A 21,860-nucleotide genomic window follows, 5' to 3' on the forward strand; every position below is an offset into this window, starting at 1 on the left:
CAGATATATCCGATTTCATTCTCGGATATTCAATATCCAATGGATTCATGTCTCCCTATACCCGAATCCACTACAATTATCTGACTCTAACTCCAATCTCTGAAAAAATCATAGATATCTAATTTTTTTACTTTGAAATGCTATCCGAATCCTTTCGGATGGTAGATTGGTCGAAAAATATCCAATCCATTTATACCCCTACTTAGACTAACAAAAGTGTAAGACCAAACTTGATCGCCAAACCTTCGGAGAGTTTGGCTAAATACATTCCACTGGGTCGCTCCACCCGAAGTACAAGGAAATCGATGGAACCAAACGTGCCGGGATGTAAATGTCGACGACGTGCGCGAGTCAGGAATGCTTCGATTGATCCATTCATGCATGCACATGTCAATGTCGAACTGGCGTTTGGTCTCGCCGCTCGCCCGCCGGCGTAGCCACTGGTGATCATACGGGTAAGTTCAGCGTCATGGAGGGCGTATGCCTTAGTTTTTGTGAGAGATGCGTTGCGTTTAATTTTAGTTCGTCATACTAGTCACTGCAGTGATCAAAACACAATAATTCTTGCAGTACAGTAATCCGATCGAGCTCCCGTGTTCCAAGGGGCCCTAAACATGGCGGCAGACTGCAGCACTAACCTTCAACAGCATCTCGACCTCCAACGCGAACCAGTTCATGACCGGACCCGGCAGCACGACAGGGACGGCCACGGCGCCATCCCCGTTGCCGTTCCCGACGTGGACAAGGAAGCTCACCCCGAACAGCGTCTCCGCAGGGCCGCCGTACACCGGGTCGCCCCACCCGAAGTCCACTTGGTGGAACCCGGCGTGCCGGTTGTCCGACACGAGGAAGAGGTTCGCCAGCCCCACGCACGGACGCCCGCGCAGCACCAGCAGGTCAGCCGTGGACCGCACGTACTCGGCAGTCACCGCGGCCTTCGCCTCCCGCACCAGCTCCACCGCGTCGCCCAGCGAGCCAGCCAGCAGCGCCCCCGCGGTGGTCAGCACAGCCACGGGCATGCACGCGTTGCCGTAGTAGCCGGGGGGAAGCCCCAGCTCGGGCACGCCCCTGAAGTTGACGATGACCACCAAACGCACGTCCTCGTCTGGCGGGAGCTTGAGCGCGGCCGTCCAGGCGCGCCAAAGGGCCGCCGTGAGCGCCTCAAAAGTCGTGGCCGTGTCGCGGAGGCCCGACGGGAGGCCCCTTTTGATCGCGGTGACATCGGCTGGTCCGAAGGTGAAGGTCCGCGTGACCATGTCGCCTGGCGGTGGCAGCGGCGGCCGCACGGCGTCGAACTCGCGGTGAGGGAACGCCGGCTTTGGTGGGCAGCGCGCCTCCAGGAGCTCGCGGGACCACGCGGGTGAGACTGTCGGCGCTGGGAGGCCGCGGGCGAGCTCGGCCACGGCGGACATGAACTGCGCGAGGCCGATGGCATCGCAGATGGTGTGGTTGAGGCGGAGCGCGAAGACGAAGCCGCCGCAGAGCAGCCGGGTCACCTGGTGATCACGGGACAACACTGTATGCTTAGCGCATGCTTGATGCAAGGTTCAAAGTCTGTTCAGTTTGAGGCAGCACGCAGCAGAATAATTTTATCAGGACGAATTTAGTCGAATATAGTTGAATTCCCTTAGGATTCGGAAAAGATTCATGTGATCCGATCCAAACATGGCCGAGTAGAACATTGTAGTTATGAACGGGCATGCAAATGGCCAAATGCTCAGACAAGATTGCACGCTTAGTCGTTTACCTGGATGAGCAGCAAGGGGCAGTTTAGCACACCACTGGAGCCTTCGGCGAAGAACAGCAGCTGATCCATGCACGGGAACGGCGGCCTCAGCCCGGCCGCCTCCAGCTGCGCCAGCCGCACGTCGGCATCAGCCTCCACAAACATCACCCCCTCGCCGGTGCAGTCGACGACCAGCTTCCGTGCATCCACCTCCCTCAACCGCCCGGCGAGGGGGTAGTACGGCACCAGCGCCTCCCCGAGCGCGCGGCGGATGACACTCGCCGGGTCGTCGGCATGCGACGGCCTGCCGCGGTAGAAGAAGACGAACGGCACGTGCCGGCGCAGCGTCTCCTGGTCGTCAATGTCGGAGAGGCGCTTTGTCTCGAGGGGCGTCGGTGCTACCGGACCGATGAGAACCGGCTCCCTCCGGCGCACGGCGAAGGCAAGCGTCATGGCCGGCGTCTGGACGTGCTCATTTGCTTCCGGGCTCCGGCATGAGGTGCAGAATGATATGACCGCTAGACGTCCCCAGCCACAAGTGTTTTGACTTGGAAATGTCCAAGTGTGTGCGCTATATATTCTGAGATGGTAGATACCGATCTGTTAATGCAACGCAGGTCTCGTCGTTTGAAGTACTGAGATGCTTGGTTGGTAACCATCTACGTCTGGAATTATGCTGCATTTGTCGGAAGTAGCCGGCAGCCCGGCACGGCAGAATTCAGAGCCAACTGACAGCGAATGACACAAGTGAACTGCTTGGACGCTGGAACTTCTCTAACATACTCTATATCTTGCCCCCTGTATTCTAATGAGGTGACATTTGACTTTGTACTTGGGTTGCAACTAGCCTAAGATAACCCATCTATAGGTTGGCCCATGTGCTGCAGTATCCAAGGCTTCATCTTTTTCCTCCTCTCCATGGCTTCATCTTCTTCCTCCCGTGGAGCAGAGGCGGCCAGCGACGTAGAGACTAGGGCGGCCCAGGCTGACGGATAGATGCTAATTGTGTCTTCAACTCGTCATTAGCCCTTGCAAAGATGAACGGGAAGAATTTCAAGGGGAAACAACTAGAACAAGAACAAACAACTCACCACTTGATTCCCAAATCTAGCTGCTGCTCATCGCTTATCACCGAATCAAGAGTCGAATCAAGCTACTCTTGTTGCTGAATAGCACCACCTCGCCGCTTGTTGCCGAATCAAGCCCATGTCTTTGCTCGCCGCTAAATCGAGCCGTCGCCGCTCGTCCCCAAATCGAACCGTCGTCGCTCGTCGTCGAATCGAGCATGCCGCTGCTCGCTACCGAATCGAGCTACCGCGCTATCGCTTGTCTCCGAATCACACCATCCCACTGCTTGTGTAGCCAAATCGAGCTTCTACTGTTGGCCGCTCACAATGACCATAACCATAGGCGGAGGAGGGCAGGCGCTGGAGGGCGGGCAAGCTAGCGCGGGAAGACAGGTGTGGGAGGAAGGTGGAGCGCAGGATGGCCAAAAATAGAGGATAGAGAGTCAACTCCCCCTCCCCAGAAGTAGCGAGCGAAAGGGAATGGATAGGTGTCAGTAAAGATAGGGAGCTAGATATAAAGTCTATTGGAAAATGATTTTAGCCCACAAATCTCTAAATTGGCTATATGAAGTCAAATAAAGAGTCTCTTAGAGATGCTCTAATTCTATAATCCAACTTCCTGTCCAGTGGGAAGTCTGATGCTGAGTATCAGCCGCCTACATTACAACAGAGGAATTCTGATAACAAGTAACATATCTTGTTTGGGACATAAAACTGGTATGAAAGACAGAATTTCAGAATAAAGCATAGACTTTACCTGTACCCTTAGTTTGAAGGTACACCCTTAATAATCACCCCTGGCTTCACAAAAGTTTGGTTTGAAGGGATGCGCCTTCTGCTCCTTGCCAAGCTAGCGAAACTGCAAAAAATATGTGTGTTCTACTTCTCTCTCCTGGAAAGCCAATCCATTGTCGGATCATGCATCGTAGTGTTGAAAATTTGCGCCATCAACCCGATGCAGGGACTTGATTCAACAACAGAGATGGGATGATGAGGTCCAAAGTCATCGTCTAGTCTGTAAACATCAATTCTAGACCATTTGATTCCTGAGGATGGCTACTTCCATTTTCCTCAAGTATATCGCAGGCATTTTCTTTCCGCATTTTCCGCTCTTCAATCACAGCTTCAATTTAGTCTGTAGAGTAAAGGCCCCTCTAGTGGCCCTGTGGTTTATCCGCTACAGTGAATTTGTTGCACTCACGGCCTTGTTCAGGAAAGCCAGCCCAGACTGCAGAAAGCCATGCAAAAAATTAGGTGACTACTAAAGGAAATGCAATTAACCAATGTAGAGCCACCTGGTGCAAGCGCCCCATCACAATAGCCCCTGTGGTTTAACCTGTGAAGTCACCGATGATTCTATGTTCAAATGACCATCAGAACTTTATCAAGTTCAATTTCAGAATCTAAAATGTGAACATGTGTGACAGTGATTACAAGTATCCTAGCGACATATAATGTTTTTATATAGTGTTGGAGCCAAGAAAATGAAAGACAGCTGAGATAGAACCTACTGACAACCACCAGTTCCCAAGTTTCAGGTGAGGTCATGAATGAAGACTTATGAAAGTTTTCTGTTGATTATTACCCAGTAAGGGTGCATGATTGGGCTTACAGGAAGTCATGTATGACTCTAGCAGTAAATTGATCTTTCATAGCAGTCTAGCAGTAAGTTGATCTTTCATAGCAAAGATTTGTTTCCTCGTCTTAGCAGAGCTAAAGAAGATGCATAACTTGGTGTACTGAGCAACTATTAACAACTGCCAGTTTTATCCAAAATATGGCCATAACGCACACTGAAAACTGAAGATCATGACAGAAAAATGGCCAATAACTGATATGTAACAGCTAAAACCAATACTAGCATCTCCCAGGAAATGGTTCCATGATGGATTAGAAGACCATGATTGCAGGCCGCAGCAGCAATATTTATACTGCACCCACTAAACAAGCTTTACATAAATGTAAACCAATTAAAGTATTGTGATTAGTTATGCATCCGGAAATCACCACAAAAGACACAATAATAGATAAGGCTTTCCTTTGGATGTTGCCGTGTGCCAATATGCAGACTAAAGTAGAAATTCTGTGACTCCTTTCTAACATCAGTACATTAATCGATTTTTTTTGTAGAACCAAAAACTCAACTAGAACTTTTTCAGTCTAATATATATGTTTCACTAAAAAAACTTTGGTATGTAAGGCCGTAGAAGATATTTACACCATCCCGAGTTATATAAGGCCATAGAAGACATATGTTCACAAAAGAATTGCGCAACCATGGCTGCCAGAAAGAATATGTGATTATATAGAGTGGGAACATGGAAATTTGGCACTCTAGAGCTCTACAAAATAGTTAAGCTCAACAAAGAAACTCTGATGTGACTATTTGCAGCTTTGCAAATTCCTACATTTTGTTTGGTTAACTTTATTATAAATTGCCGGAAAATAACATGCTGTGACAACTGGAGCAGGATGGAATCTTACCCCCAAAGTGGTGGAGAACAATTGAAGCTGCAACCGTAACATTAAGAGAAGCAGTTCCACCACCATACTGAGGGATGTAAACAAAAAAGTCACAGATCTCATACTCTTTTTGTGAGAGTCCTGTACCCTACCAGATGAAACAACAAATGGTGTGATTTAGTTAGAATAAAGGGCGACAAATCAGCAGCTATACTTGTGTATTAATAAGAACCTATAACATGAATTTTTCTTTATTCTAATAAGTGGAAGATTAGAGTGAGCAGTAGAACATCTGAATGAAAAATCATTGAGTATTGTGCTACAAGTAATGCTTTCTTATTAATACACAAGTTTCCGGCATGAAATACAGCCTTAAGATTACATCTTATGTTGGAAAGTATAAATCAACACAAACAAAAAGATCTTATACTTGGATTAACACAAATCATGACATTCTTTTTTGAACTCTTCTGCCCTGAGGCAATTAACTTTTTCTTCTTCTTTTGTTCCCTTTTGGTAGGTGGTTCGGGTGATAGAGCAATAACTTCAAGGGATACTTTTGTTTTTGCCATTAAGGGGTACCAAATTTTGCTTCTGCCGTCATGTTTTTTCATTTTTCGTTTTTGCCACCGGTTTTGCAATTTGTTGTTCGTTTTTGCCACTGCCGTGAACTCCCAACCATTTTCCATATGTACATGCCTAAAAAGACAATTATGCCCTAGTCTTCTTCCTTGCCTCTCCACACGCTTGTGTACCCCCAACGAGTTCCCCAATTTGCACCGCTCAACCCTGCCCGCGCACCACCAGTGAGTAGTCTGCCATTGCCCGCTGGTGCACCGCCCACTGCTGACGCGCTTCTGCCCCATTTTTGGCTGAAGCCTCTGCCTTCCAATTTCCTCATATGGAGGGTGCCGCCTCAATTCCTTCAGCCTATGGAACCTGTCTGCATCATCAATTTGTCTATCATGTGACAGTAAGCAGCAACGCTCGGATTTGAGAGAAGGGAGCACGCAGAGGGAGAGAGAGAGGTAAACAGCGGTGTCAATTGGGAACACAGACTCATGGTAAGGCAGCCTTCTGGCTTGTTCGTGTTGCAGTGTTGGTGCTCCTTGCTGCGTGGATGTTGTGAAGAAAGAGGAGGTGTTCTCTTTGATCGCCAGTTCTTCCACCGTCAGCACATACTCACACCAATCTGTTCCGCAGCACGCACAGCCCTGCCATCAGCGCTGCACATCTCACATCGCCAGCCCGCAGGGCTCACCAGCGACATAGATCTGCACGGACAGCATTCCCCCCGCCCCTGGTCTTGGAGAAGATCGAGTGCGATGGTGACAGGGGCCAAGGAGGAGGAGGAGGTAAGTGAAACGCGAGCACGCAGCAGGCAACAGGATGCGGGTTTCGGTCCTCTTCTCCCGTGCTTGCCACCAGAAGACGCCGCCTATGTTGTTTGTTCTGTTCCACAGAGGGAAGAAGCAAGGGCAATCTTGTCATTATGGAAAAAATTAGAATGCTTACTGTGGTCCATAGCGTTTGACTGGACGGAAATGGCAAAAACCAACAACAAATTTTAAAACCGATGGCAAAAATGAAAAGTGATAAAACACGATGGCAGAAGCAAAAATCAGTTCTCCTTAATGTCAAAAGCAAAATTATCCCTGACTTCAAATGGCGGCCTCAGGAAACATTATGATTACATTGGTCAAACAACTTGAAGCTAATGTTCATTGTGATTTCAACATATCTCCATATTTCAGCATTTGGAGGGGAGAGAGAGGAAATCAAGACAGCATCACAAAAGAGTCCTTAGTAGAATTTGTGTTGCATACACAGAATTCAAATAGCATCCATAGTTAACATCTTCATGATATCCAAGGAATTGTACAATTGACGTAAATGCCTACACAAATCATGTGGTGCAGATGTACTTTTGTAAGAGATATGTTATTCTTCAAAATTACACTTTGGTGAAGCTAATTAATTATTCAATTACATGCTGCCTTCAACAGATGCCTGATCGAAACATCACAAGGACCTATTTTAAGGGATCTGGTGTTTGCATAATTTACAAGTGTTCCAATGCAAATATGTGAGTGGTGGTGTTTGCGCAATACAAGTATTCCAATGCAAATATGTGAGTAACATGGCAGTAAATTATGTGATTGGAAGCTACTAATTCCCATCCCCGTCCACGAAATTGAGCCATCTCACGATCCACCATCCCTCCCCTCCAAAATTGCATACCAAGCAACCAAAATTTAGCTGTAATACTCAAAATCAGTATCGGATGATGAGAATCCAACCAACCTCATTGCCGAAGAGGAACGCGGTGCTCCGTCGGAACGGGTGGGCCGTCACCGGCATCGCGTCGTCGGTGATCTCCACGCCGCAAATGTCACATCCCCTCTCATCCTGCACGCGAAACCGCGCGCGCGCGCGCATGCGATCCACATCAACAAACATGAAGGAAAAGGGGGGAAGAGGACTAGGGTTTAGGGTTTAAGGAGTCGGGGTCTTATTCCCAGTAACCGGCTTGCCTTGAGGTATGCGCGGGCGAGGGCGAGGGAGGAGAAGTGGCGGAAGTGGAGGTGCGAGGTGGCGCCGTGGCTGCCGAAGGCGCTGACGTCGCGGCGGCCGACGACGACCACCTCCGCCACGCCGAACGCCGTCAAGCTCCGCGCCAGCGTCCCCACGTTGTGCCGTTTCGCCACGTTGTGCCGTTTCGCCACCACGCTCTCCACCGCCGCCCTGGTCGCTGCCGCCGCCATGGTTGGTCGCGCTTCGGCCGCGCCGTCACTTCGATGGGGAGCTGCCCGTGCGCATCTCACTGATATGTGGGCCCGAAGACTCCGAACGACTCTGCGGTTCACCGTACACGTACTACCTCGTCATGGCACATGGCAGGTCTTAGCAGGGATTTCAGATTCCGCCACTGATTCAGTTGGCAATTTAAAGATTTGCCACCAAGTGCCAATGACATTTGGATCCTAAATATGACAACCGGGCCTAATGGGTTGGCCCATCTAGGGTAAAAAACAGCCCAGCCTGTTAGGCACGGCCCACCGGATATGATCCGGTTGCCGTGCCGTTTTGTGCCTGCCCACGAGCATGAGCGGCGGCTCACGGCACGACCCACCAGCCTTATTGTAGTATCGGGTCAGCCCACGATATGGCCGGCCTATCAGGCACGGTTGGGCCAATGAAAAATTAGAAAAAAAATCAAAAACTAACAAAAAAAAGATTATGGAATAAAAATGGAAAGGTCTTACTCACGTAATTAATGTGCTTTATTATTATTTGGTTGCTTCATTAAAAACTTTTGTATGAAGGAAAAAAGTACAACATAGCTCTGAAATTAAAAAAAAATCAAGAAAATAGATTAAAAAAATCATGGGCACATAATTTAAATAAATATTGAGCTTTATTAATATTTTAGATGCCTCATTAAAACCTTTCCAAGTAAAAACTCAATATGAGAAAACCCTAGAAAGGAAAAAAAAAGTATAAACCTAGCTCCGAAAATTAGATGTTTTCATCAACATCTAGATACACATTTTGGAATGATGTCTCAAGCTTTTTATTCTCTGTAGTGTGTTATACTTGTGCTTCAGCTTTTTCCTAGTTTCTGACAATGGTGAGTATTTCCACTATCTTACTTATAAGATTTATTCTTCTCTCCTCGATTATCTTACTTTGTAGAGATTGAAGGTAGACTCTAAAGAAATTATCGATACAGGAACCGTTAGCACATCTCGTGCTAATAGGGAAATCACAGATAAGTTAACGTGTGTTCATGCCACCATTGCGATATGTTGAAGTCATCTTCGTCATAGCTAACGGTATTGTTGTCGATGAAAGATGCTAGCTCTCCACCTGGTGTTACAATGCCTAAAGACGATCGTGACAAAGAATTTGGACTCCTTGAAGAAGCACCAACACTTTCATCCTATAGTTTTACCCACGTTGGTTTCTTCTTACCTATTGTGGTTGTTGGTGGAGGTCATTACAAGTAAACTCCAACGTACTTGCTTTCATATTTACTATGAACATCAAATAATTTAGTATGAACATCTATAAAATAACTAGAATAATCATGGTCAGTAGTATTACCTAGAAGTTAGAGAATATTACTAAAAACTCAGATTTTAGCTCTGTTAAAATGAATGCAAATGTGTACAACATAGGAATTTCTTTTCAATATTTAAATAATTTAGTTTTCGTAGTAACTACACAATCTCTTAAAAGCATGTCATTTTCATAATTGTTCAAATGAGTAGCAATTTTAAGAATATGATGCACAATTAAAGAAGATGTTGGATAAAAAAAACTCATGATATAACAATGGTGGAATCATAAAAGAGTTCTAAAAATTTAGTATCTTTTCAGCAACATATCAATTTTAGTCTGCGAGAAGTGTTTGGCTCTCATGCTGATGATAGTATGTATGAATGAAAATAGAAAATGGGCTCTTATATGGAGTAACATTTTTTAGCATCAAATAGAGTTTCACCTTACTAGCATGTCCAAAGCATACTTACGTTTAGGCACTCCCATTGCAACACAATCATGGTTATATGCTACAATTCATTATTTAGAATTCACACAAGAGATTGCAGCACAAAAATCATTGATTTATCGCTGCGGCCTCTTTAAATTAGATTTTATTATAAGATCAATAATATGATAGGCACAACGCTGACGTAACAAGAAAAATTCAGCATATGAATTCATGAGTGAAGTGAGAATATCCATTGCTCTAGATTTCACACTAGCATTATCTAAAGTAATTGTCGATTTTTTTTACGGGACTAAAATCTTCTACTACTTGTGCTATGCGTCCTGTAATATTTTCACCAGTCTGAATGTGTTCAATCGATCGAAATCCTATTATTCACTTTTATGGTTGTCAATCATTATTCACAAAATGAGAAACTACACTAAGATAATTTTGTGTAGCCCTACCTAACTATATGTCTGAGGTCAAAGCAACAAAAAAGAACAGGTTTGCAAAAGATCTTTAAGCTTGTAACGACACTCATTATAGTACTTAAAAAGATCTCTAGTTGTTGTTTATCTAGAAATACTAGAAAACCTAGGATTATGAGCTTTCTTAATAAAACCTTCAAATACAATAGATTCACTGATGTTTAGGGGTAGATATGCTCTTGCAATGAAACGACAAAGCTCGAGCATTGTCGAGGTTGTAATACCAATGATGAATAGAATTGGTGAGGTTGTAATGCAGCATTGTTTGACTCATGCTCACTCTAGCCTTTTGTTTGCAAGTTGTAGCGTGCCTTTTCAAGTGCCCCATTCCACCTATAGACTTTGCAGATAATTCATTTTTGTGTATATTATACTTAGCATATTTTACCTTGACCTCGTCTTCTTCTCTATAGACCTTTTAAAAATCTTGTCACACTAAAGACGTAGTGGGTCTTGATCTTTTTGTGCCGGTACTTGTTGACTCATGTGCACTTGTAGGGTCTGACGATAGAGCTTCAGCTGCTGCTATTGCTGGAGTTTCACTTTCACTGTCACCCCCTCCACTGCTATCAAAGGCTGCATAATTCCCTTCTATTTCTTGAAGAAAAAAATTATGATCAATTGATGTATCATAATCCATGAATGAAACTACGATTTTTTTAAAAATATATTAAGACTATATTTTTTTCTTAATACGCAGGAGAGCTGCACATCATTGCATTAAGGAGGAAAAAAGAGTTTGAAATACAACACACACTAACCTAAACACACACACACCCAACCAACACTAAAAGCACACACACGCCCTTAAAAAAAGAAACGACCAACTACAAAACTGACAGCAAAACATACTCTCTGTCTAGTTGAGCTAAATCCCTAGCACCAGCTAATCCCCAAAGAACTGCTTCCTACTGGCTAAGAGCAAAACCCGCTGCACACTTCACGAAGCACCGTTAAAAACACAATCATTTCGATGCTTCCAAAGCAACTAAGCCCCAAGCATGATTAGGGAGTTCAGCCCCTTCTTTAATGGCTGGGCAACCAAATCAGAAATCTTGATCCACCAAATACTAAACACTATGTCCTCCTGTGTTAAGGACAAGTCTGGGATACCAAATTGTTGAAACAAAGAATACCACAACTGTATAGAGAACACACAGGAGGTAAGAATATGCTGAATAGTTTCCTCTTCTTGATCACATAGCGGACACCGTTCCGGATGGGGCAAGTTTCTCCGAGCAAGCCTATCCACCGTCCAACATCTATTATGCACTGCAAGCCAAAGGAAAAACTGACACTTCCTTGGCGCGCAAGATCTCCATATCAGCTCCCAAGGCTCGAAAGAAACTGCACCTACAAAGAAGGCCTCATAAGTTGATTGTGCCGAGTAATTGCCAGAAGCTGACAGTTTCCAAAGATGCACATCCTGCACCTCAGGTTGAAGCACAACCTCAGATAGTAGGACCCACAAATCAAGGTATTCCGATAGAGCAGCCACAGATAAACTCCTCCGAATGTCATGAGCCCAACTGTGTTCATCCAAGGCATCCCGGACAATAGGTTTGTTGGCCCGTCGCTTTGGAACAAGGGCGAACAGATGTGGTGCAAAATCAGCAATCGACTTATCATGCAGCCAATGATCTATCCAGAACAGGGTGTTACATCCATTACCAACATTGGTAACTAATGAAACAGAGAACAAAGCCTTGACACTAGTATGCACCGAAACTAAGAATATTGCCCAAGGTTTATCCAGCTGCGTTTTCTTTAACCACAACCATCTCATCCTTACTACCCAACCAAGAGACTTTAAATCATGTATGCCAAGATCTCCAAGTTCCTTAGGACGGCAAACTTTGGGCCACGCAATCAGACAATGTCCTCCATTGGCCTCTTTTCTTCCTCTCCATAAAAATCGCGAATTTTATCAATCGCTTTGAGAGCCCAAGGTGGAAGATCAATGGCAATGGCAAGATAAACAATCATCGAAGTGAGGACGACCTTAACCTGCACAAGCCTACCTACCCTTGTCATGAGATCAGCCTTCCATCCAGGAAACTGATCAGCAACACGATCAACAATTGGCTGCACTTGTGTCTTTGATAACTTCTTGATGGATAGAGGTAAACCGAGGTACTTGGAAGGAAAATCCTTAATTACACATGGCATATACTGCTGGATCAACAAGATATCATCCGGAGCATATTGAATTGGAGTAACACTGCTCTTTTGAATATTTTGTTTTTAGTCCTGATGCAGCATCGAAGAGATGTAAAATATCCAAGATCAACTCCAAATCCGACTGCACCGGCCGCAAAAATAACACCACATCGTCGGCATAAAAGGAAACACAGTGAAGATGTGGTCTGTTGGATAGAGGCTGCAAAAGTCCTTTGTTGCAAGCCTTTAGGATGAGGCTGTTTAGTACGTCCATAACAATGATAAAGAGCAATGGAGATAGAGGATCTCCCTGCCGTAAACCACGTTGATGCTGAATTTCCTCTCCAGGCACCCCATTAAGAAGGACTTCAGTAGAAGCTGGGGTTAACAACCCTCCAATTAATCTCCATCAAGAAGTACCAAAACCAAGGTGACACAACACTTTGAATGTACGAGATGTAACCTAGAGAGGAGGGGGGTGAATAGGCGTTTCCTGAAATTTAAAAACTTCACAGCGGATTAAAACGTCCGGATACTCCGGGTAAATATGGAGACTCCGGGTTATACAGACCCGGATACTCTGGTCTAGTCAGGAAATTTGAAAAACTAAGAACTTTTAAGCAAACCTAATTTAGTCTATGAGTTACCACATGTTTTAATAGATGTCTAAAGACCTATTGATCAACAACTTGCAACTAAAAACTCACAAGCAAGTAGATCGGGGCAAATCACCCAAAATCAACTAGAATAAGAAAGTGCACAAAAAGTAAAGGAGACAAGAACTTGTATCTCGAAGTTCAGCCACTCCACAAAGAAGTGCATACGTCTCCATTGAGGAGTTCACAAAGAGCCAGATCTCTTTCAACCCTTTCCTCACCTAAGTGACCACCAAGATCAAGCTAGGGTTGCTTACTCAAATTATTGAGGTAATACAAACTTCCCGGGGCACTTCACAAGCTTGGGTGCTCTCCGTGCGACGCCTAACCATCTAGGAGCTCAAGGCTCCAAGAGTAAAGAACGCGGATCGACAGCTTGACGATGAACTCAAGTATTCAAGATTGGATTTAAGCTCACTAGCTCTTTAGTATCACTTTCCCAACCCTACTCTCCAAATCTTCAAAGAATTAAGGCTTTAGAGGAGTTAGGAGGGCTATTGAATGGCTATAAATGAGTTTGTTCATGAGTTGTTCAGCAACAAATGAAGGAGGGGTGAGGGGATATTTATACCCTCCCCCTCAAAAACTAGCCGTTATTGAGAGTTAGTCCCCAAGTCACCCGTAGCTGAAGCACCGCCAGCTGAGATTGCGAAAGACTGTGAGGCCAAGCTGGAAGAAGACGATGAAGAAGCGTGCAGCGAGAGTCGACTCCAGACATACCTCGGAGGCACAAACGTCGAAGGCGAAACAGACATGGACGTCGGCGCACGAACACACTCGAAGGCACGATGTTTGAGATACTTGCAGCAGAAACAACGGGTGCTTTGTCAACACTGCGCCACACGATGACTCTGAGAAAAACAGTTGAAACATTTCCCACGAAGATCGACGGGGACGGGGTTACGAGGGCAACAAGGCTGGCGTAGGCGATTACAACGAGCATGCCGGCCCACCACAAACTTCCAGTCCTCTGCGCCAGGAGAGGACGACGGGATAGAGGAACATGTCACACCAGGAAGGGTGGCGTACACTGGATAGGGGGTAAGACCCAGCTGCCGAGGCACCCAACAAAGAGAGACATGATGAGTACGGGACTTGTCACCATCGATTGCATAGGACCGGGAAGCTTAGCCTCCACCGGACGCAAGCAAGGTGAAATGGGTAACCCCGCCGCAGAAGGAACCAACACCAACACCATGTCGCAATAGGAGGGTCGAGCAGAGGACGTCCGCCCAGAGCCCATGTCGCCAGAAGCGGAGAGACCACCGGATCCAGGAGAGTCGTCTCGCCAGCAAACCTCCTTCGACCGTCCCACGGGGCGGAAAGGTTGCACCGTCGAAGACCGCGGGGAAGCCGGTGCCTTGGAGGTTTGGGAAGCCGGTCTTGGAGAGGACGCGGCGTAAGAGGTGGCTGTCGGGTCCGGAGTGGGAGCTAGCATGGGCTGATGAAGGTGGGAGGCGCTGGGAAGGGAGGGGTATATTAAGACTAGATCAATAAAGAAAGAATAGATCAATAAAGAAACATTAAGACTAGAGAAATTAGAATATTAAGAATAGAAAAATAAATATATTTAAAACAATGAACTTAGATGGAAAGTTTGTAGTTCTGTATCTCGATTTCTTCAATCAAACTGGAAGCCGAATCATGAATTTTTGGCAATAATTACAATAATTTTTTTCCAAATTATCACAACTTTGCAAGCACTTGAGAGAAGAATGAGAGGAACACGTTAAGAGAGCTAGCAAGATTTTTGGTGTAGAATAGGGGGCGTTCTATTTATAGGCAAAGTTTGGTGATTTTTTTCCCGTATTTTCATAGCTCAAACGGTAAAAAAAATGACTATATTTTCAAAAAAATAATAACTATATTTTCAAAATAAACAGGCTAAATAGGCACAGTCCTGGCTGGGCTGATCGTATCGTTTGTTGGCCAGTGTGCCAATTGTGCCTCGTGGGCCGATCGTGCCTCCCTACACCAGATCGTACCTGTTGGGCCGATCATGCTTGGCGGGTTGTGCCGGGCCGTACCATGCTGGTTTGTCGTGCCCAGTGGCAGTTCAAGCATGGCCTGAATCTTTGTGCCGGTCCGTCTTAGCCCGTTCCTAATCGTGTCGTCCTGTGCCTGTGTTGTGCTTAGTGATGGACCGTGGGCCGTGAAATGACTGTTACCAGAATTTCATAAGAATTTTATGAAAAATAGTTTAATCCTTCTAGTAAGTAGTAACTGATAAATTTTTCCGTACTATAGGTCTAAACATGCACTCAGGTAGTCTGATTCATGAGTGCGCTTACTACTGTTGCCAAATCCAAGAGGGGGGGATCCAAGCCTAGCACTGTCACGGCTGTAGCCCTAGCATGAGGACCGAAAGCCCATTAAATTTCTATTAAAAACGTTAGAAATTTTTTAGATAGATAGAAAACTCAATCTAGGTTTGGCGCATTTCTTTTTTTCAAAAGAATGGAACCAGTGATGCCGATATTATTATAGAAGAAGAGAGTTGACTCTATTTATAAAGTAAACTAGACCCAAAAACCTTAACAACTACTTGATTGATTTAGGCCACCCGGCAAAAAACCCAACAACATGAGCGGCCCGATAAACAAAAAGCAAACAACACTACGCTCCGAAAACTACACATGAGGAGTCCGCAAATGGGTCATCTTTGCCAAACTCATCGTACGTTGCAACCAAACAGCTCCGACTTCCCGAAATAGGCCTCAGCCTCCGTCTTGATGTCCTCGTGTTCCTGTCCACAACCACCACATGTCATCGTTGCCAAGCGCGTGGAATGCCCTGACACTGTAGCTCCGATTCCATCGTAGCCCACCCGTGGACAGAAACATGCAGCACCAAAAGAGCAGAGGCCTCGCCAATAACTTTCCCCTTTAAAGGTCCGAAGTGTTCGCAACAATTGCCGAAGTAGGGTCATGCCGTGACTAAGGCATCGGCTATCAGAACATAGTGTGGGATCCTTCAAAACGACACCTCCAGAGAGGATACGACGCCCGAAGGTTTAGCACATTTCTAGTTCCACCCATAAACCCCGACCATGATAATCATTTAGGACATTCTAATTGTAATATCATGTAGCATTGAAACGCCCAGAAAGAAAACCCAATCTAGGGTTTGGCGTATTTCTGGCTCCATCCATAAACCCTAACCATGATAATCCCTTGGGACATTCCAATTGTAATATCATACAACATTGAAACGATCCATAAAAAGGTTGACACCAACTTAGTACCACCACGCTTTTTCACTTTCGAGCTGAGTTCTCCGCTGACTCTGGTTAGGTTTTATCTTTGACCTACCCCAACTTGCTTGAACAAAATATCATTGTTATTGAAGTGATTTCTCCACTGAATTAGTTCCATCTGAACACCGATGCATTGTAGACTGAAACTACCCAGGGATGAGCAAGCTACAAGTTCGGACGGAGTAGCACACTATCCAATCTACAATGTTCAGGTTTTGTCAAGTTTGTTTTTTTTTTAAAGCTAGGTTTTGTCATGTTTCAGAAAAAAATGTTCAAGTTTTGTCATGTTTAAATAAAAATTGTTAGGTTTTGTATTAGGCCTCATCCACATCCCCTACAAACTGCAGCTCACTCCAGTATGGATTAAGTAGCAAAGATAACTTAACATGGTACACCATCCAATTGCAGACTAGGATAGAGCAACCACCGCCATCACACAGATACTTTCGCTTCATAGGATGTATTTGCCTGCGGAGAAGGGTTAGTGTGCAACAAAACCAAGCATACAGGAGAAGTGGTATTTCCATATAACCAACCCACTATCCATTATCCGGCGATATGACGTTCTGCGATGTATTATTGTCAATGTTTAACCACTCATGCAACCCATTATTCTCTCCAGTCTCCATCAATTCAAGCAGACCAATTGAAGGGAACCAAAAGAAAAAATGAAATGGTATATGTGAACTCTAGGAATTGGCGGAGCGGGCGCACACCCTTCGCTGAATGGGGGTCCGGCACGAAGGGCACTCCTTCATCCCTTGCTTCTCATGCAGGTCGTTGCATTTTGCGCACACGACCTGGTGGGCGCAAGGGAGGAAGACGACGGACATCTCCTCACTCAAGCACATGACGCACTCCCGGTCACGCTGAATATCATCAAAATCGATATCTTGCAGTACCAAAATTGGAGCATTGCTGTTCTTTCTCCCTTCAGAAAGACGCAAAGCATAGCTTTTGTTGTCTGTTCCCCACTTGGGAGCAGCAACGTTTGCAGTTTCAAAGGACATTTGCAGCTGCGAAATCTGCTGCTCAAGAGCACGAAGCTCACTCTTGTATCTTTGCATATTATTCTCGGCTTTTAGATGCAGCAAATTCTCTTCCGACCTCAATGATGTCTCAATCTGATCCCTCTCTTTCCTCTCTGAGGTTACACGGGCAATTGCCTCAATCTTCCAAGTCTCTTCTTGTTTCCACCTGGCCTGCAAGTATGGAAGGGCAGAGAAAATCAAAGACGATAAAAGACAGTTCAGTAAAGACAGTACAAGAGAAATGAAATTACAAAAATAAATTTAGTAAATGGAAAAGGCGTGCGCACATTAGAAGTTAGATCCACAGGATTAGTCATCATTCTGGTTCTACTTTGGCATAACATCGTATGTGCAATCAACTTATCATGATATCTTTAGGGAATAGCTTATCATGAATTAGATAATCTTAGATGAAGCTAATGAAAAATACATGCAAGCACGCAATCATATCAACCGATAAAACAATGAACTTTACTCAGCTTTGCTAGCAGTCTAGCATAACTCACCTCACCTACTATTGATCACAATCCTAACCCACATATCTAGAAGGAAAAAAACAAGTCTTCTTATGTATTCCGCTTTAAGCAGTGAGCTGTATTTCTATCCTAGCAACACAAAGATGGTAAATGTAGGAAGAAATGCATTGATTACATGCCATGAATTGACAAGTCAAAGGTTTCAGAAGCTGCACATGTTCCAGTGAAGAAATGGAATTCTTTTACCTGTATAGAATTTATAGACTTGTATCTACCATCAATAAAAAAAGTTACCACATCAGAACTTTATTTGTCTCCATACTTAACAAAAGATTACTTAAGTGTAATAATAATTGAATAAAGCTGTGATGCTGTGAAAAGCTCATGCAACTTCTTCCTGACCATTTTGCAAGTAAAAGCTTCCCAGCCTTACATGACATACTAAATGAGTCTGGAGCATTATTAGTCACGACAACCGATTTACCATTTATTCTACGAAATTCTGAACATCCCCAAGCCCTGGGGTTCAAAAATAAAACAGAAGAGGAAATAAGTAAATAAAAGAAAGGCAGAGTGAAACCTAATTATTAAACTAACCATGACATATAAATATATATAACGGAGAGTTGCATAAGAAACGGAAACGCAAAGCACAAAAATAGTAAGATGTCCCCCTGTCTAGGAAGTAAAGTAACTATTCTTTGCAATCAACTACAGTCAACAATTACAGTAAGGGTTGGATACTTCTCATACAAAAGCATAAAGATATTTTTGTATCTAACAACTACATGAATTAAATATTGATCTTGAGTCAAATGATTTGAGCTTGTGTGCATTTTTCATGAGATAATATGCACTTCCCTATAGAGGAAGATTATGAAGACGTAAATGTAAAGCAGCAAGTACCTGCAGTTTGTCCTTCTGCTCTTTAGCATGTTGAAGTTGTTGCTGGACCTGAGATAATTTGCTCTTTCCAGATGCAAGCTCGTCTTGCAATAGGGCTCTCTCAGATTCCCAATACTGAGATCTTTTAAGAGTTTTCTCATCCTTCCTTGAAAGCTCCTCAAATTTCGCTACAGACTCTGCCGCATGCAGCTTTGCAGCTTCCAGCTGTATCATTAGTTGTGCATTCTCAGCATCACGTCTGCGAGCTGAAGCATCTGCCTTCTCCAGCTGTGCATTCGCCCTAGAAATTGCAGACTCCATCTCTAAAAGCTTCTTCCTTGTGCTCTCTTCCAGATTATGCCTCTCTTCTTGGAGGCGGTCTGCCTCTTCCTTCTCTTTGCGAAGTGACTGAAGCTCTTCCTTCTCCTTGGCAAGTCGGCGTGTGACCTGCATCACCTTCTCATGAGCCCAGTCTGTCCAATCCTTCATATGTGCCTGCACCTCTTTCTGCCTCTGGACAAGAATCAAGACCATTTCATCTTTTCTATCTTGTGGAACCCAGGCCTTCTGATCCTCATCATATGAGAAGTTGATTTTGCTGCCAGAGTCCTTAGCCTCAATATTGGAGTTCTGATTTAAAGATGGAACTGAACCATCGCTTGAGGATGACAGTGATAGTGTGAGATCTGTGCTAGCAGCTGGTACTGGATTAGAGCTAGTTGATCTGGTGGCATCAAATGATGGAGTGGAGGGAGTGGCAGCAGTAAAAGAAAGGTCAGCCGGCACTTCTGATCCCGTCATGCCCACAGCAAACCCTTTGCCTACTTTTGATGAGCCCTTCAAGCCGTTAGTAGCAGAATCTGGAAGCTGCCTGCACTTCCTATCCAGTGCTGCACTAGCCAAAGAGCTATGCTTGCCAGACCTAAGAGATCCTTTAGAGCCCATTGCTCGAGAACTCTTATCAAAGCTCGTCAATTTCTGCCGGTGAGATGAATCCCTCTTTGAGCTCCCCCTCTTGCTAGGGAATGGCTTATCATCCTTTGAAGAATGTGTCACGGCAGCAACAAATGGCTGACCCTCTGAATGATCGGGCACAGCAACTGTATGTTCTTTAGGCTTCAAATTCGAAATCACACACTGCGTGTTTCCTGAGACAGACGGTTTGCTACTTGACAAACTCGGACTTGTCGGTACTGTGGATGAATCAGCACGCAGAGCCACAGGATTGAAAGAACTGGGTGGCACAGGGGAGAGTTTCCCGCGGAAAGTTACACCAGTCTGTGGGTTGGTAATAGAAACCGATACATCAGAACTTACACCGGGTTCATAGTTCCCCACAACTGGCTGGGCAATGACTTGAGTGCCCACTGCTGGGAGGGGAGCAGGAGTGTAGTCCATGGCACAGGCGCTGGCTACATTCATGTCGGACATGAGCAGGCAAAACATCGCATCCCCCGTCGAGTAGAATGGCTGCGCCTCACTGACCACTGCAACCAAGCTACCAAGCACAGCCTGCTCAATCTTCCTCATGTACTCGACGGAGGCACCCTCCCTCGGCAACATGTCCCCCTCAGTCTTGAGCACCTCAACCGTGGCCTCACAAAACCTGGCAAGGCTCTCCCTCCAACTGTACTGCGTAGCTGCCCGCACCACGGCAGCCCGTGCCGCAGCCTCTGAGTAGCCCATTGCGGTGATCACACTCACGGCATTGTCGAAGGTGGCATCCAGGCTCTTGAGGAGGATCTTCTCCAGCTGCGCCTCGTTCGGGTCGCTCCAATTCATGTACCTCTGGCACTCCAGCAACTCCTCCGCCGTCGTGTGGATGCCCCTGCACGTATCGCACATGTTCTGGAGGAGGTCCAGGTTGACACCCTCGCCGGCGGCGGCAGCTGCCGCCGCCATGGCGGCCTTCTCAGGCGACATGAACTCGAAGCCTACGTAGTCCGCCGCCATCGGGTACTCCAGCCCAAAGGGGACAAGCTCGGCGGACGGCGGGTCAGCACGGTACTTGCGCTTATTCCGGCTGGAGGCCTTCTCCTGCGGTGACGACCCGGAAGGCTGCGGCGAGTCCGCGGCAGTAGGCATCAGGAAAGCTGCTCTTTTGCCCGAGAAAACAATTAAGTTACCAACAAAAAGATATAAGAAAATCTAAACACCAACGAATCCAAAGATAATTTATCGATTTTTGTCCACCGAAAAAGATAATTTATCAACAGACGGATTGGACTGACCTTATTCCCGAGCACCGAATCAAGAAAAATCCTGAGAAATTCAGAGAGCAGTATTGTGAGAATCGGGAAACTTCAATGAATCAAAAACCAAGAAAAAAAAAGCCCCGTGCACCGTGTTCCAGGATCAGATGGGCGAACGAGTTCTTGATCCGATTGAGCGGGGCCAGGGGGCGGGATTGAGCGGGCAGATCAAGGCACGTACCGGACTGGATCGGACGGGATCGAAGCGGAGGCGGCTGGTGATCGAGGAGTGGACAAGAGGGGGGAGTATGGTGTGCCGGGTGATGTAGAGAGGGGAGAGTAGGGAGGAGATGAGGAGGAAGAAAGAAACGCCTCCGGGACCTGGGTGGGACGCCTGACTGCCTCAGGACCACCTCTTACCCTACGCCTGCGTCTCCAGCATCGTGGTTTTCGTTTCTTCCCTTCTATGCACACCTGTAAATTTTGTTGTCACTGTTTCTCAGCATTTTGTTGGAAGCCATGTCATTCTGATCATCTAGATGGGGTGCTACGTTATTTTGATCATCTAGATAGGATGCCACTTCTACCAGGCCATAGGTGGTTGAGGGTTGATGTGGCTGTCTCGTAGTGCGAGATAGAAATTGATCACCTAGGTGGGATGCCAAAGCTATGGATGGTTGAGGGTTGATGTGGTCACTCGTCGTGCGAGGCAGAGGTTGACATGGCAGGCTAGTGGACGAGCCTATGTAACTTGTGTGTCTTCCTTGGAGCCTGAATGGCAGCGGTCGGCATCGTATAGGGTGAGCTCTAATAGTTGCATGGTTTGATAGGATAGTGAGATTGGATGAGTCTTGATGCATGTTGATCACCTTGTAGATTGGCGGGATGTATACCCACAAGAGTTACATGATTTGTAACAGCCGTATGGACTGGTGATAGACGCGCTTGCAAAGATTACGTAGTTG

The 21,860-nt window shown here is 45.6% G+C and overlaps 3 protein-coding genes across 4 annotated transcripts; all 3 read right to left on the reverse strand.

The window, feature by feature from the left end:
- Positions 1-506: 506 nt before the first annotated feature.
- On the reverse strand, positions 507-2,312 carry LOC133928407 (benzyl alcohol O-benzoyltransferase-like). Its single transcript, XM_062374728.1, has 2 exons — positions 1,748-2,312; positions 507-1,496 (listed from the first exon to the last, which is right to left on the reverse strand). The coding sequence occupies exons 1-2, from the start codon at positions 2,177-2,179 to the stop codon at positions 609-611; spliced, it is 1,320 nt and encodes a 439-aa protein (XP_062230712.1). The 5' UTR covers positions 2,180-2,312; the 3' UTR covers positions 507-608.
- A 649-nt stretch (positions 2,313-2,961) lies between these two features.
- Positions 2,962-8,140, reverse strand: LOC133928408 (uncharacterized). The gene is given in 4 exon segments (XM_062374729.1): positions 2,962-4,021; positions 5,278-5,404; positions 7,561-7,665; positions 7,791-8,140. Coding segments are annotated over 4 exon segments (681 nt in total). The 5' UTR covers positions 8,022-8,140; the 3' UTR covers positions 2,962-3,803.
- An 8,677-nt stretch (positions 8,141-16,817) lies between these two features.
- Positions 16,818-21,343, reverse strand: LOC133928409 (putative E3 ubiquitin-protein ligase RF298). Of its 2 annotated transcripts, none has more exons than XM_062374731.1 (4): positions 21,137-21,343; positions 20,935-20,965; positions 18,725-20,796; positions 16,818-17,513 (listed from the first exon to the last, which is right to left on the reverse strand). In XM_062374731.1, exons 3-4 carry the CDS (start codon positions 20,786-20,788, stop codon positions 17,001-17,003), a joined length of 2,577 nt encoding a protein of 858 aa, XP_062230715.1. In that variant the 5' UTR covers positions 20,789-20,796; positions 20,935-20,965; positions 21,137-21,343; the 3' UTR covers positions 16,818-17,000. The 2 variants fall into 2 exon arrangements, with proteins under 2 accessions (XP_062230715.1, XP_062230714.1); XM_062374730.1 differs by having other exon boundaries at positions 18,725-20,801.
- Between the last annotated feature and the right edge of the window lie 517 nt (positions 21,344-21,860).

Source organism: Phragmites australis, chromosome 9 (genome assembly GCF_958298935.1).
Source record: "Phragmites australis chromosome 9, lpPhrAust1.1, whole genome shotgun sequence".
NCBI lineage: Eukaryota > Viridiplantae > Streptophyta > Magnoliopsida > Poales > Poaceae > Phragmites > Phragmites australis.